This window comes from Leopardus geoffroyi, chromosome A3, assembly GCF_018350155.1.
Source record: "Leopardus geoffroyi isolate Oge1 chromosome A3, O.geoffroyi_Oge1_pat1.0, whole genome shotgun sequence".
NCBI lineage: Eukaryota > Metazoa > Chordata > Mammalia > Carnivora > Felidae > Leopardus > Leopardus geoffroyi.
The window spans coordinates 89563306-89579638 of NC_059336.1; the positions used below are offsets into that span (position 1 = coordinate 89563306).

Here is a 16333-nt window from a genome sequence, read left to right on the forward strand (position 1 = left end):
CCCAGGATCTTTCTACCTCAAGAACCTCCAGCTTCCAGAACTACCTCCTCATGTCTCCACAAACCTATTATTCTCACAGGCAAAGAGACCTGTCTAGGTCTCTTCCAGCTGGGACCACCCCACAATCCCTGCCAGAACACCAGCAAAAAGCCCTGGGAGAGAAACAGTGCTCTGTAGGCATGAACCATGGTCTGTGGACTGAGCTTGGCAGAGGGGAGAGTGGCCCTTCTGGTAGTGCCACAGTTCCTGGGGGAGAGCATCAGGTAAGAGACTCTCCTCTCAGCTTCTAATTTCTCATTGCTTCCATGCAGATGGCCTTGCGAAGCAACCTGCATGGACTAGAGCCAGTGAAGGCCTGGATACCCCACTCATGGCCCTTCCAGAGGTTTTAGGGCTTAGAAGATGATCTTCTGTGGGCAAAAACTTTCCAAAAGGCCAGCATGTAGTGTTGGAAAACAGTCCCCAACTGGGATGTAGCAGGGAGGGAGGTGTGGGTCTTTCTGGGAAGCCTTTCAGAATCTTTGATGAGGGGAGGAGGACAGGTGAATTTTGAAAACTATTCCAAAATTACTGTTGTACTGGTTATTTTCCAGTCAGTAAATAGGTAGCTTTGACAAGTGAATTGCTGACAGGGGAAACAGGTCAAAAATGGTTTAGTGATGTACGGGAATATTGGGGCCTTTCAAAATGCAAGAAAGATGTGGCACCAGGAGGAGAGTGGGAAATGAAATGGTCTGGGAATGAGAAGAGGGTAGACTGGAGAGGAAGGAGGGTGTGGGTCCCCTGGCACAGTTGGCATGCTGCCCTGTAGCTGCCCATCTATCCCCAAAGCCCCTGCCTCCTCATGGTAATCTGGGGAGCACAAAGTACCTCCTGACCTTCTGTCGTCCTCCACCATTTCTCAATGTGTCTCAAACCCATCATTAGCACTCCTACCCTTTGAGTTAAGCACTGGCCTCTGCAGCCTTCTCCATCAAGCAGGTGGCATTTTCGTTGGGATTCATGTTACAATTATATCCGGTTTTGTGCTATTCTGGAGCTTTCTAGAAAGTCACATCACCTAGGCTAGGTAAGTAGTTTCTCTAGCTTGGTGATTTCCCAAATTTTTGTGTAGTCATACTGATTACTCCTCAGGAGAATCCAGACAGAGCCCAGAGTATAGCAGCCCTGTGCTTTCGAGGCGGTAGACCCAGAGGGGCAGGTAAAGTCAGCCAGTAAAATACTGGAGCCCTTTGTTCTCACTGACATGTTGTTGGAAAGCACACAACAGGGTAATTCTCACATTTAGTGATACTGGACTGCATCCCCCACTGGAGATGGTTCTAAGCCCAGGTGCCCAGAAGGCCTTGTGCTTCTTTCCATCATGGCTTTTACCTCCCAGAGGGATCAACTCCAGGGCGGAAGCAATCCAATGCTCAACACAGAGAAGACGTGCAGAGAAGTGCACAACTCAAGGCTCAAGACCTTCCTCGGGATAGGTGGGGCCCTGGTGAGGGAGCTCAAGCCTTCTGCCAGCTGAGTAATCTTGGGATTATTACCTGAACAGGGTACAAACTGGCTAAGAATAAGGGTTCCGGAGACAAGCTTACCTGGGTTCAAACACTGGCTCCACCACTGGCCAGCACCATGTGCATGAGATTTAACTTCTGTCTGTTTCCTCATCTGTAAAATGGAACTTAGAATAACATCTACCTCGTAGGGATGCTTTGAGTTAATCTGATGAGCTAACGCATGTAAACTGCTTAACACACTGCCCTGCTCACAGTTAAGGGCTTAACAAATATTTGCTTTTTTATATGTGCATGCATTGCTACACACATACAAAGGCTATAAAGACATATGATGGCTAAAATAGACTTGGCGATAAATTTAAATGTGATGATACCACATGTTGGTGAGGATGTGGAACCACTGGGACATTGCAGATGGGATGTTAAATGTAGAGCCACTCTCAACAATGGTTTGGCAGCTTCCTATGAAGAGAAACATACACTTACCACACTTACCATATGAACTAGCGCTCCATTCCTAGTTACTTACTCAAGAGAAATGAAAACATACGTCCACACAAAGAACGCTCATAGTATATAATCTACAATAGCTCCAAGCTGGAAACAGCCCAGGTGTTCATCAACAAGTGGATGGATACACACATTCTGGAACACCCTCTCAGTGGAATACTACTCAGCAATAAGAAGTCATGAACCACTGATACACACACGGCAACATGGATGAATCTCGAAAACATTACGCTTCGGAAAAGCCAGACACACAAGGCTACGTGCTGTAGTATTCCATTTATATGGCATTTTAAACAGGAAAACAATACAGACAGAAAACAGACGAGTGGTTGCCAGAGGCTGGCAGGAACGAGGGAGATCAACTTTACAAACGGGCATGAGCGAACATTTTAGGGTGATTGGGAGCGTCCTACAGCTTCATGGTGGTGGTAGATACATGACTGAATCTGTTTGTTGAAACGCAGAATGGTACACATGCAAAAGGTAAACTATACCTTAACAAACCTGACATTACCTACGGCAGGAGGGAGCTGGGTAGGAAGAGTACATAAAGGATACGTTCTCATTTAAACACACCTGTGCCATGTGAACTTTTCTAATGAGCATGTCATTTATGTGCTGGGTAATAACTTTATTAGAGTTGGAAATAATAACGATGCAATATATCTACCTTGAAGGGACGTCGTAAGATGCAAACGGAATGAGACAATGTGTATAAAGCATACACACAAGTGACCCATGGATCTTCTAAAGGGGCCAGGGGCCTCTACTGAGAGTGACATCCAGGACTTACCTCAGTAACAAAGAGTGTGCGAGGATCAATGATATCCAAGAAGTGCCTGAAGCGGCCATAGAAGGATGTCTGGGGAAGGAGGTGGGAGAGGAGAGCAGGTTAGCCACTGGAGATCATCCTCTAAACCCCATGGACCACACCCCACAGCCTATACTTATTATTGGGGTCCCACAGTCCCCAGGACTCCCCATGTGATGAGTGCCAATGAGTGACCTGAGGGCCTCCCAGGTCTGAAGTCTTTCTAAAGTCAACCCATAAAGACCATTAAGACACTCAATGACTGTCTCAGCTGCTCTTCAAAAATGCCTCGCATTTTCCTCTCACTTCCCCGAATTCCCTGAGATCCACTCCCAGCTTCCCACTGCTCCCAAGCACCCATGAGCACACAGGCTAAAGGTGAGACCTGGGCCGAGCCCTCTCCTGGCCTTCCCTGTCCACCACAGCCTCCCTGCCTTGCTCTGGACGTCTCCAGTGAAGGAGGGTCCCTCTCCAAGGTCCAGCTCAGGCTCTGTCCCCGAGGAAATCTCTCCACGGGCAAAGCTCAGGCATGAAAGTGCCCAGCTCACTCCCCTCACGCCCTCCTATACCCATAGCCCTGGAGCTGCTGTGAGGCTCAGGACAGGGCCTGCCTGCCCTGGCCTCACCCCAGAGCAGGGGCCCCAGAAAAGCAGGGCTTTGTGCAAAGCAGGCCACAGGCATTAGCGCACAATGAAAGGAAACCAGGCAACAGGCACCACTGCTCCTGGGCCCTCTGCCTTAGGGAAAAAGCCAAGCTCAATGGGAGGTGAGAAGATGCCAAGCTGGAGGACAAAGGGGAAGCCACAAATACCGGGGGTTGGTGCCTCACTACACTCCAGGCTCTACCCCAAATCTGCACTGGAGCCTCACCGCTCCCCCAGCACCGTCCTCTGCATGGTGAAGGAAGCAGATACCTCCACACTCCCTCCCTCCCTCCCCTTGCTCATTAGGACACCAGATCCTATAGCCACCTCCTGCTCCTTACCCTTCCTAATAAAGTCCTGCAATAGTCCCCTGAAAGTCCCCTGCGCACACCAGGCCCCATGCTGCCTCCATCTCTCTGCTCGCTGTGACGCCCCCTGCATGGAGGACCCTCTCCACCTCCTACATCCACCCCCACTGAGGCACTGCAGTTCACAGAGCAGGTCAAGCTTCAGCACTGTCCCTAACTAAAACGGTTGCTTCTCGGACCTCTTATAACTCAAATGGTCTCAACCATTTTCCCCACTTGTACATAATGCTCACACTGTTGTCCTGGCAAAATTTCCCCTCTAAGTATCTAGTCTCAGGAAACAGAGACGTTCAGAGGTGCGGTAAGATGTGAATGCTGAGGGTGCTCACCGCTGCAGTATTTGCAAAGGTGGATGGTGAGCAAATAACAGTCCTATCACATGATTGAACACTCTACAGCCATTTGAAATGTTCTTGGACATTTATGACATGAAAATAGGCTTCTGATTTTGTGGAATGCATACAAACAGGATAATTCCAACTCAAAAAAATAAGGAGATACGGGGCATCTCAATGGCTCAATTGGATAAGCATCTGACTGTTGATTTCTGCTCAGGTCATGATCTCACGGTTCGTGCAATTGAGCCCTCCGGCGGGTTCTGTGTTGACAGCATGGAGCTTGTTTGGGATTCCCTCTCTCTCTCTCTCTCTCTCTCTCTCTCTCTCTCCCTCGCTCTCTGCCCCTCTCCCACTCACCTGCTTTTTCTAAGTAAATAAATAAACTTTAAAAAGAAAAAAGCCAAGGAGATAAATAGAGCTAGATGGACAGTAAGTGGATAACAAAGAGACAGAATGACATCCAGACCCTGATCTACTAAAACAAACCAGGGTTCCGTACAGAAGTGACTGATTCCAGGGCCGGGGAAGGAAAGGCATAAGATGAACCTGTACATCTTGTTGTGTCAGAAAGTAATGAAGTGCCAGCCCACAAAATGATGGGGATGTGTTAAAGGGACCAATGAGGGGCAGATGGACATTGTGTGCCTCTAGATGTGATACCCTGAGAAGTTCACAGTGTCATTCAAATAGTATTCTGGAGGGATTGAACCTAATCATAAGGAGACATCAGACAAACCCAAACTGAGCAGCATGCCATAAAATAACCAGGCTTGTTCATCAAATATGTCCATGTCATAAAGACAAAGAAAGACTGAGGACCTGGTCCACGTGAAAGGACACTGAAGAGACAAGACACCTAAATGTAATATGTGATTCTGGACTGAATCACAGAAAAATGTCCTCAAGGACGTTACTGAGAGAACTGACAAAATTGGCACAGGGATCATAGGTTAATAAAGGTATTATATCCATCTTAAATTTGTAAATGTAATAACTACACTTGAGGTTATTGCTAAACACTGGATGTTTGTGTCCCTCCCCTAATTCCTATCTTAACCTAACACCTAATGTGATGGAATTTTGAGGTGGGGCCTTTTGACACGAATGACATTAGTGCTCTTATAGAAGAGACCTCAGAGGGCCCCCTCGCCCCTTCTGCCATGCAAGAACACGGACGATGGCTGTCTATGAACCAGGGCTCAAGCTGTCACCAGACGACGAATCTGCCAGTGCCTTGAGCTTAGACTTCTAGCCTCCAGAACTGTGAGAAATTAATTTCTGTTGTTTACAAGCCACCCAGTCTATGGTATTTTTGTTACAGCAGACTGAATGAACTAAGACAGAAATGTAAGAGAATGCCCTCATTCTTATGTTACACTAAGTAGTAGGGAGACAAATGAATATAAGCTACTCTCGAACGGCTGAGAAACAATAGCATGTGTAAGTAGAGAAGGTGGCAATACAATCTGGAAATGTAGATACTTTTATTTTCTTTACAGACTGAAAATGTCTTTGGTGATATCATGCATATTTGCTATGTTTCCAGACTTTATGATCATCCGCAGATAAAAAGAATAAAAAAGGAAGTGTGGCAAATTGTTGAAAACTGGTGGATCTAGGCAAAGAGTATAGGAAAGTTCTTTATTCTTTTTTTTTAAATGTTTTTAATGTTTATTTTTGGGAGAGAGAGAGACAGAGCATGTGCGGCAGAGGGGCAGAGAGAGGGACACACACAGAATCGAAAGCAACCTCCAGGCTCCGAGCTATCAGCACAGACCCCGATGCGGGGCTTGAACCCACGAACCATGAGATCATGACCTGAGCCGAAATCAGAAGCTCAACCAACTGAGCCACCAAGGCACCCCTGAAAGTTCTTTATTCTTATTGCGACTTTTCTGTAATACAAACTACTTCAAAATAAAAAGTAGAGAATTATTTTAAGTTAGATGAAAATACATTAAAACGTTAACAGAGATTGGCTCTGAGTAATAGGAATATGGATGGTTTTTATTTCTTTTTAAAATGAAAAAAAAATCAGCATTATATATATAATACATAAAAGTAATATTCTATTTTTAAAATATATATTTAATTCAGTCGGTTAAGCGTCTGACTCTCGGTTTCGGCTCAGGCCGTGATCTCACGGTTTCATGAGTTTGAGCCCTGAACTGGGCGCATGCTGGCAGTGCAGAGCCTGCTTGAGATTCTCTCTCTCTCCCTCTCTCTGTGCCTCTCCCCCATTCATGCTGTCTCTGTCTCTCTCAAAATAAATAAATAACCTTTAAAAATTAAAAAATAATAAAATAAAAACATATATTTAATTTAAAATACTATCTAATATATTACTTGATTATAAGCTCCTGAAGGAGGTGGGCTGTTGGCTGTTCTTTCCGTCTCCTCATCCTCCTTGGCTCCTGGTCTCGTGATTCATACCTAGAAGGGGCTCCAGCAACACACCTGTCACAAGAATGAATGAGTGGGCAGGTGAGCAGTCTATGGCCTGGAGGTTGCCTGGAGAGAATGGAGCCCAGGCAGGGCTCTGAAGGGAGAGGACTTGAAAGGGACAAACGTATGGCAGATGGTGGCTCAAGGAAGGGAGAGGAGCAGCAGGGGCAGAGGTGAGAGCCTGGAAGATGGGCCTGAGTAAAGCAACCTCTTGAAGATGGTGGGTGAAGACGTCTAGCTTCTGACTGCCCTGTGGTCTGGCACTGTCTTCACCCTGTCCTAGCCCTGCTGGTCCCCTGTGTCACTCTCCACACAGCCACTAAGAGAAAGTCCCAGGAAAAACATTTTGCTCCATGGATATCTACACCCTCTTCTGAGTTGGGCTCAGGGAACACTTCTTGGATAAGCATTCAAGAAGCCGAGTCCATCAAGAAACACAAGTAAACAAATAAATACAAAATACTGTGACCAGAGCTTAAATGAAGCATTATAAGTACAGTGGGGACACAGATGATTTCTCCCTCATGAGTCAAGGAGGTTTCCCAGAGGCTCTGGAATGGGTGGACAGCCGAGTTTACCAAGCAGAGAAGGGTATCAGCAAGGGTCCTGACGCATGAAGGCCAGAGTCAGAAACTGCACCACGGGACTGAAGGTCCCAAAGGAGGGACTGAAGTGTGATAAAAGACATTTCAGAAAAAAGAGGGCAAGGCCAAGAACAGATAGGGTTTGACTGGAATGTTCTGATAATTTTTTTAAAATAATCAGTGTAGGGGGCGCCTGGGTGGCGCAGTCGGTTAAGCGTCCGACTTCAGCCAGGTCACGATCTCGTGGTCCATGAGTTCGAGCCCCGCGTCAGGCTCTGGGCTGATGGCTCAGAGTCTGGAGCCTGTTTCTGATTCTGTGTCTCCCTCTCTCTCTGCCCCTCCCCCGTTCATGCTCTGTCTCTCTCTGTCCCAAAAGTAAATAAATGTTGAAAAAAAAAAAAATAAAAATAAAAAAATAAAATAATCACTGTAGGGGCACCTGGGTGGCTCAGGCAGTTGAGCATCCAACTCTTGATTTCAGCTCAGGTCTGATCTCATGATTGTGAGATCAAGCCCCAAACTGGGCTGGCAATATAGAGACTGTGTGGGATTCTCTCTCTTGCTATCTCTCTGCTCCCCCCTTCCCCTGTGTGCGCTCTCTTGTTCTCTCTCTCTCTCAAAATAAATAAAATTAAATTTGAAAAAATAATCACTTTAGTTACCTGGGGAACTAGCTATATTATTGTATTTATCCAATCTATATACATTAAATACCTACTATGTGCAAATAACCAAGCTGAGAAGTGCAAGGCAAACAGAGATATAGATCCATCCCAAGACCTAAGCAAACGTATCATCTAGTAGAATTTTTTAAAAATTAAAAGAAAAGCGGGGCGCCTGGGTGGCGCAGTCGGTTAAGCGTCCGACTTCAGCCAGGTCACGATCTCGCGGTCCGTGAGTTCGAGCCCCGTGTTGGGCTCTGGGCTGATAGCTCAGAGCCTGGAGCCTGTTTCTGATTCTGTGTCTCCCTCTCTCTCTGCCCCTCCCCCACTCATGCTCTGTCTCTCTCTGTCCCAAAAATAAATAAACGTTGAAAAAAATTAAAAGAAAAGCAACTACCAGACTTGTGGTTTTATTCATTCATTCACCAAATAGCTACTCAGGACTTACTATGTGTCCAGCACTGTGCTGGGTCCTGGGGTAGAACAAGGGGCTGGCTGACTGACCTGGGGAATGAAGAAGAACAGAATATGGATAATGCCTTGATTTCTAGTTAGATACTAATGCTTATTAACCAGGACAAGGAAAACAAGAAGCATACCGACTTAGTGGAGGGGAAGATAAAAGTTCTGTATTGGTCATGTGAGTTTGAAATACTTAAAGGGCCTTCCAGATGTAATTTCAATAAACACTGGAAAGATAGGCCTGAGATTCAGGAAAGGAGTTCTGAGTTATAAAGCAAGCACAGATGACAATGTACTAATCCAATCAGCCTAAGACCCCCAGGGACAAACACACAGTCTGACAAAGTCACATCTACTGACTCACTGCAACGAGGGAGAGGCCACACAGCAGAGGAACCATGGGGCATGTCACCAAACAAAGGGGAAAATAGGGTTAGTACAGAATTCTGGAGAAAGGTAGAGTAAAATTTAAATGACGTGGTGCTTTAATAGGCTCAAAGCAAAGCACAGCTATGAGGTAAAGGGTCCAGAAATGGGCACTGGATCTTGTTTCCTTAGAAACCATAAAATCAAGATAAATATGGAATGCTATGTCCAGAAACTATGGCACTTGGGTTAGTTCTCTAAGTCAAAGTGAGTTCGACCCACCTATCAAGAGGTGGATGTTTCATTCCTACTGACATTATTTTAAACAGCAAAGTTTCTGGCCATCTATGATCTTGGAGAATGCGATTTCTCAGCGAGTATGGAAGAGTAGTGTTCAAAGAAGTAAGTCATTGGGAAACTTTAAAGCCTTGTGAGAAACACTGATTCTTTGTAGAGAGGGGGCTTATATGTCTGTCCTCTCCAGACTGAAAAATGGCAACAAAGGGTTTTACTTTCTCTGTCTGAGTTAATTTTTATTTTCTCAAAAGTTTTAAATGTATGGGCTTCCTCTCCCCTCCAAAATTCAGCCCCCATCTTTACCCAATCAATCGTGGATGCTTTTCAATTCCTTTTTCTTTACCGGAAGAATGAGTCAGCCCAGTGATTCCTTCTCTTTCCCTTCCCAAGAGAGGTGAGTCATCTCATTCTCAGCAGGACCTGCAGCACAGACAGTCTCACCTCTACACCCCCTGGGGAGAGGCGGCTAGGGAGCAGCAGCTGAGGGCCAAGGCCTGAAAGAAACTGACTGTCCTTCTATACCCAGACCTCTAAGTCAGGGCTCTTCCAGATCAGGAATAAAATACGCACTGAACCTATAGCCCAAAGGCAAAAAGGCTGGGCCAGCTCAGTAGTCCTCAGCCAGGCTGCACGACCTGGGTATCCCCAAACAAGGTCTTCCACTCAGGGATTCAAATTCTCTTGGCTGGGGTGGGCTCCAGGCATTGGTGTCCATTTAAAACCCTGCCCAGGTGGTTCAAATGTGCAGCAGGGATTGAGAGCCACTGGACTAGAAGGTGTTGACCTTGTCCACAGCACAAACCAGCTCCAGGACCAGCCTCGGAAACAGTCACTCTCCAGCCTATAGGATGTAAACAATTAAAACATATCTACCTGCAAGGCATTTTCATCCTGGAACTTGAGTTCAGGCAAACTCCATAAGAAATCTCCCTACTGCCTTCCAACTCTCAGCCCACACACAGCTTTCTTCCTAGAAGTGAAGAGTGCACTTTCCTGTCCAGCCAGCTCCTCCTCCCCCGAGGGAGCCTCGTGCAACCCATCTGCTCTGCTGCCTCAGTGGATTTCTGGATTTCCCATGCACAAACACAGCACACTCACACCCCCAGTCAGCTAGGTAAATGACTCAGGCAAAGAGTAAAAGGAACTTTAAAAACAAAACACAACTTATTTCTGGATCTGGATAGACTGAAACGCAAATGGGAAGAAGCACATATGTTAGCTCCCTGTCCTAGGACCTGACTTGCCAAAATGGTGTCTGGGCCCGAAGAAAAGAAAAAACAACTTCAGAAGAGGAAATGAGCAGAAAAGGAGGAGGAAAGAGAGCACAGTCAGGTCATAGAGCTTCCCCAGGAGCCATCCTATTATCTTTCTCCCCTTCACCAAGCAATATGGCGCAGTGGTTAAAGCACGGACTTCAAGTTTATAGGAACAACAGGGGACAGAAGAACATGTTAAATAATACCACAGATCAGCCATCAGCCATATTCAGAATGAGGGACTCTACAAGGCAAACAATCTAGTTTCTTCAACAAATGGGAAAAAAAAAAAAAAAAAAAGAGAGAAGGAGAACCAATAGATTAGAAGAGGCTTATCAGTCAAATATAATGTAATATAATGTATGGAACATATATGTATGTTCCTGATTCAGACAAATCAATTATTTAAAACATGATGTGATAATCACAGAAATGTGAATAGTGCAATATTGTGTCCCCTCAAAAGTCATATGTTGAAGCTTAACCTCCAGTGTGAGGTTAAGTGATGGTATTAGGTGGTGGGCCTTTGAGAGATACTGAGGTAATGAGGGCAGAACCCTCATGAATGAGATTAGTGCCCTTATAAAAGAGACCCCATGAAGATCTCTCTACCCTTATGTCATGCAGTGCTGCAACTACAAAGTGCTGCTATCTATGAACCAGAAAACTGGCTTTCATCAGTTTGCCAGCACCTTGATCTTGAACTTCCAGCTTCCAGAACAGTGAAAAGTACATTTATATTGTTTGTATGCTACCCAATCTATGGTATTTTGTTATAACAGCCCAAACAGACTAAGACAAATAGTAACTGGTTTGAAGATGTTAAGAAACAATAATTTTAGGTGTGTTAATGGTATTGTGGTTATGTTAAAAAAAAAAAAAAAAAAAAAACAACCCTCTGATAGATACCATGTGAGAAAGAAAGCACTTCACATCTGTGATATTCTTCCCCCAAAATGCATAACTTCAGTCTAGCCATGAGAGACAGCAAATTGAGAGACAGTCTACAAAATACCTGACCAGTACTCCTCAAAGCTGCCAAGGTCATCAAAAACAAGGAAAGTCTGAGAAGCTGTCATAGACCAGAGGAGGCTAAGGAGACATGAAAACTAAATGTAATGTGGGATCATGGATTGGATCCTGGAACAGAAAAAGGAATATTAGTGTAAAAAATAGTGAGATCCAATAAAGTCTGGGAGTATAGTTAATAGTAACGTTCCAACACTCAGTTTTGACAATTGTACCATGGTCAGTTGTCAACTGTACCATGAGATGATAACATTAGGGGAAACCAGGTGAGAGTTATACCGGAATTCTGTGCTTTTTGACTTCCATAAATCTACAAATATTCTGAAGAAACTGGTGCAGCCCCTCTGGAAAACGGTATGGAGGTTCCTCAAAAAATTAAAAGTAGAACTACCCTACAACCCAGGAATTGCACTACTAGGGACTTATCCAAAGGATACAGGTGTGTTGTTTCGAAGGGGCACATGCACCCCAATGTTTATAGCAGCACTACAACCAACAATAGCCAAAGTATGGAAAGAGCCCAAAGGTCCATTGACAGATGAATGGATAAAGAAGATGTGGTATATACATACAATGGAGTATTACTCAGCAATCAAGAATGAAATCTTGTTATTTGCAATTACGTGGATGGAACTAGAGGGTACTATGCTAAGCAAAATTAGTTGGAGAAAGACAAATATCATATGACCTCATTCATATGAGGACTTTAAGATACAAAACAGATGGACATAAGGGAAGGGAATCAAAAATAATATAAAAACAAGGAGGGGAACAAAACATAAGAGACTCTTAAATATAGAGAACAGAGGGCTGCTGGAGGGGTTGGGGTAAGGGCTAAATGGGTAAAGGGCATTAAGGAATCTACTCCTGAAATCATTGTTGCACTATATGCTAACTAACTTGGATATAAATTTAAAAATTAATTATTAATTAAAAATAAATAAATAAAACTGGGATCATGAAATACCCAAAGCTTTATTTAATGGGAAAAAAAATTATTCTGAAGTAAAAAAAAAATTATTTAGAAAAAGTCCTGGGATGGCTGGGTGGCTCAGTCAGTTAAGCATTTGACTCTTGATTTCATGGTCATGAGATCAAACCCCACATCAGGCTCTTCACTGCTCTTTCTCTCTCTCAAAAGTAAATAAATAAACATTTTTTTAAGTCCTTATTTTTTATAGCTATCTACTAGCTGGTACAATGCAATGATGGGTTGTCTGGGCATTGCTTTAAAATAATTCATTGGGGGAACCTGGGTGGCTCAGTCAGTTGAGCGTCCGACTTTAGCTCAGGTCACGATCTCACAGTTTGTGGGTTCGAGCCCCGAATCAGGCTCTGTGCTGACCGCTTGCTCAGAGCCTGGAGCCTGCTTCAGATTCTGTGTCTCCTTCTCTCTCTGCCCCTCCCCCGCTCATGCTTTGTCTCACTCTGTTTCTCAAAAATAAATAAATGTAAAAAAAAAATTTTTTTTTTAATAATTCATTGGTTGGGATTGGGGGCATATACATGAAATGAGGCTAGCCTCACAGTGGCAATTGTTGAAGCTCAGTGATGGGTGGGCTCTTTGACGACTGTCTCCACTTTTGAAAGTCTGAAAACCTTAATAAAAAGGTTGACAATAAGAGGTACCTGGGTGGCTCAGTTGCTTCAGCATCTGACTTCGGTTCAGGTCATGATCTCACAGTTAGTGGGTTTGAGCCTCACATCGGGCTCTGTGCTGACAGCTCAGAGCCCAGAACCTGCTTCAGATCCTCGGTCTCCCTCTCTCTCTCTGCCCCTCCCTTACTCTCTCTTTCTTTCAAAAATAAATAAACACTAAAAAAAAAATGTTAACAATAAGCCAACAAACAAGGACTCTGGAACCAGACTGCCTGGGAAGTGAGTTAATCTGTGTGTGTGGTAGCTTCCTCACCTATCTGTCTCACGGAGTTGTTGTGAAAATTAAATAAGCCAATATGCCAAAAGCCTGGAACGATGCTTGGCTGTTATCATCTTATGGGAAGAAAGATGGTCACAGACCAAAGCCCAGCAGGGCAAGCCATCTCTCTTCACCCTCTGACACTGGTCAGTGTCCTTTATTCCCCAGCCCTCCTGCACAGAGAACTTTGAAGGATGGAAAGAAGGGTCCTGAGGCGACTCTAGGGAGTAAGAAGAGAACTCCCTGCACCCAGTCTTGAAGAAAGCGATGAGACTAGTTGGGGACTGAGGGTGGTGTCTGTGGCGTGGGCTCTGGGAATTGGGCACCGGATTATGAACCACTCAGAGTTCAAGTGGCTGAAAGCAGCCAGTGTGATAGGAGAGAGGGGGAAGGAGGGAGTCTGATTTCAGGAAGAAGAAGTCAGCATGGGTGGGCCATGTGGGCTTTTGGGGCCTCTTCAAAAGGGAGGTCTTTATTTCAGAAGGAGGGGAAGCCACTGGAGAGTGTTTAAGTGTGTGGTGGGGGGAGGGGAGGGAGTCACCTGATCAGACCTGCGTTGTTGAGGCTGCCAAGTGAAAGAAGGATGGGATTGGAAGGGGGCCAGGGTGCAAGCAGGGAGACCTGTTAGGCTTCCACAGTGGCTCAGGAGATAGATAATGGCAGCTTGATCCAGGATTCCAGCAGGGAATCCGGTGAATTTGAGAGCTGTTTCAAGAGACGAGAACACTGGGCCTCTGGTTGTGTTTAGAGGGTGAGGGGAAGGGAAGTATGCAGGGGACTCGCAGGTCTCTTGGGAGTCAACTGGGTGGCAGGTTGGGCTGCTTACACAGCAGGGAGTGGTGTGGAAGGAGCAGGAGGGGGCATGGGCAACGGTGGGAAGTTCCTTAACATGGACAATCACTTGTACTATACTTTATGCAAGTCACTACGCTGGAGGAGGGCTGCTGCCAAAGCAAATACAACAAACACTTTTATTGCCCTCAAGAGCAGTGCCAAAAACAGATACCAGCAATGACTGGAGTAATTTCAAATGTGCATATATGGCTCCAGTGGTGATCACAGCAAAGGGCTCAGTCATTAAAGCCACTGGGAAGTTCTCAATAACTGTGTGTTGTGTGACTGCATGTCCCAGAACAGGTCCCCGAAAAAGACAACCCACAAGTCTTTATTCAGCACATCACCATGTGTCTAGCCCCACCTCGGGGTAAGACAGAGACAAAGGAGGGCAAGACCAGCCCCTTCTCTCAAAAGATGTACACAAGGGGTGAGAAGAACAAGTATTAGAGCAACACAGACAGACTGTCACTAAAGGCTAACCTAAGAGGATCCCACTTGGGGTGGCCAAAAAGGGGGGTCAGGAAAGAGTCAGTGACCTGGTCCCACCAGGGGTAATATATGGAAGAAGAGAGGAAGTGTTTCCAGAGTAGGAGGCCTAGCTGATCCTTAAAGGATGAGTGGTACGTGTGTGGAGGGCTGGGAAAGGGGGCCAGCCAAAAGAAGGGTCATTCAAGTTCTGGGAGAGGCACCCCTGACAGTCTCCTCCTAGACAGCACCCTACACTGGCAGGAAGATGCCAGTCTTGCTCTGACACCTACATGTTGAGATGGCTTAATTTTTTTTAAGGAATGAAAGTCCTGTTTTAAAACAGTGAGGGCATTGTTTTCAGAAGGCTCAGGGGCTTAATTCCTTAAGTATCAGTGAAGCTCGGTGCACCACTTTGCAGGAACCAGTCCCTCTCCCACACAACCACTACCACCAAAAAAACAAAACAAAACAAAACAAAACAAAAAAACCCCACAAAACACACACAAAAAATCCACCACCTCACCGACCTTGTACAATTTCCTTTCTTCCTGCAAACTTCTTTCTGTCCGCCTCCGCTGCCCCCCACCCAAGGCAAACCCAGTTCACTTCAGCCGAGCCTCTTTGCCCTTTTCCTAATAAAGTCCACTTCCTCCGCGCTGGCTGGAGGCAGTGGAGGAAGGAGGGTACGAGGCGGCCCGCAGCGTGGCAACGGCCCCTCCAAGCCTTCAGCACTGGTCGCACGTCCAGGCTATGGGTTCGATCCCCATCTCCGTGGCCGAGGACGAGTTAGTCACGCCCTGTCGGGAGTCCCCGGGTAAAAAGGCCACTGTCACCATGCTCCGAAGAGCCCGACCGGGTCCAAAGAGCCGAGCCCTCGGCGGCGCCAGGGCCCGGGTCCCAGAGACCTTCCTCGGAGGTCGCTCCGGGGGAGGAGCTGAAGCGGGCTCCCAGGGACGCGGACTCTTCCAACAGCCCGCGGCCCCAGGGGATGACACAGCGTTTCCTCCGCACCCGGCTCTCCCCGCACGTCCTCCTTCCATCCCCGGCAGGGCACCAGCCGGCCGACTCGCATCAGCGAATCCCCCACTGGAGGGGAAAGGGGTCGCCAGGTCGCGGGGACCCCTCGGCCCGTGGCCCTAAACCATCGAGCACAGCGGACCTGGCTTGGGGTCAAGGGCTGGCAGCATGACCGCAGGGTCAGACACTGCCCAGGGGCTCCGCCAGCATCTCGGAAAGAACGTCATCCCCACCCAGGGAAAGTTAGAAGGCATCTCCGCCACGCCAACTTGTCATCCAGAGCCGGGCTCGAACTTTCCGCCGCGAGTGGCTGGCTGCACAGCTCAAAGCGACCCTGCAGAAGCCGCTCGGACCCGGGGCGCCCGGATTCCTGGCCGCGACTGTCAGTGGCCAATCACAGAGCGCCTCGGGCGGGAAAGGCTGGAGGGCGCGGGCAACCGAGGAGTGACGGCACCGGCGGCCAATAGGGAGCCAAAGTGGGAGTCCTCGCCCACTCTGCTCGCCAATGGGAAAGGGATGGCTGTGGTCGAGGTCCCCGAGGCAGTAGCTGCAGGCTCCCCAGTGGCCGCGGGTCGGAAGACCCCAGGACTAAAGGGGATTTTGGAGAGGAGTGTGCCGCCCTCCCTGTGCCACCCGCCGACCTTCAGACCATAGCTCCGTCCTCACCTGCTGGAAGCGAGGTTTGCCCAGCTGGAAAGGAGGTGCATCGGTCGAGGTGTTAGCGGCACTAGCCGCCGCCGCCGATGCTGTAGTCGCTGTATCCGCCATGACCACTGACGCCTGCAATCTCCGGCCCTTTTAAAATGTCCC

General features: G+C 46.9%; 1 protein-coding gene across 4 annotated transcripts in view; it reads right to left on the minus strand.

Annotated features, from left to right (window-relative positions):
* Positions 1 to 16333, minus strand: part of SFXN5 (sideroflexin 5) — a 117775-nt gene extending 101442 nt beyond the window's left edge. The window contains exons 1-2 of one of the 4 annotated variants that reach the window (XM_045446471.1): positions 16190 to 16333; positions 2815 to 2883 (exon numbers count right to left, since the gene is read on the minus strand). In XM_045446471.1, the coding sequence (XP_045302427.1) occupies positions 2815 to 2883; positions 16190 to 16291 (171 nt within the window). In that variant the 5' untranslated portion in view covers positions 16292 to 16333. The remainder of the gene's footprint in view (positions 1 to 2814; positions 2884 to 16189) is intronic. The other 3 variants (XM_045446470.1, XM_045446467.1, XM_045446469.1) reach the window with 3 other exon arrangements.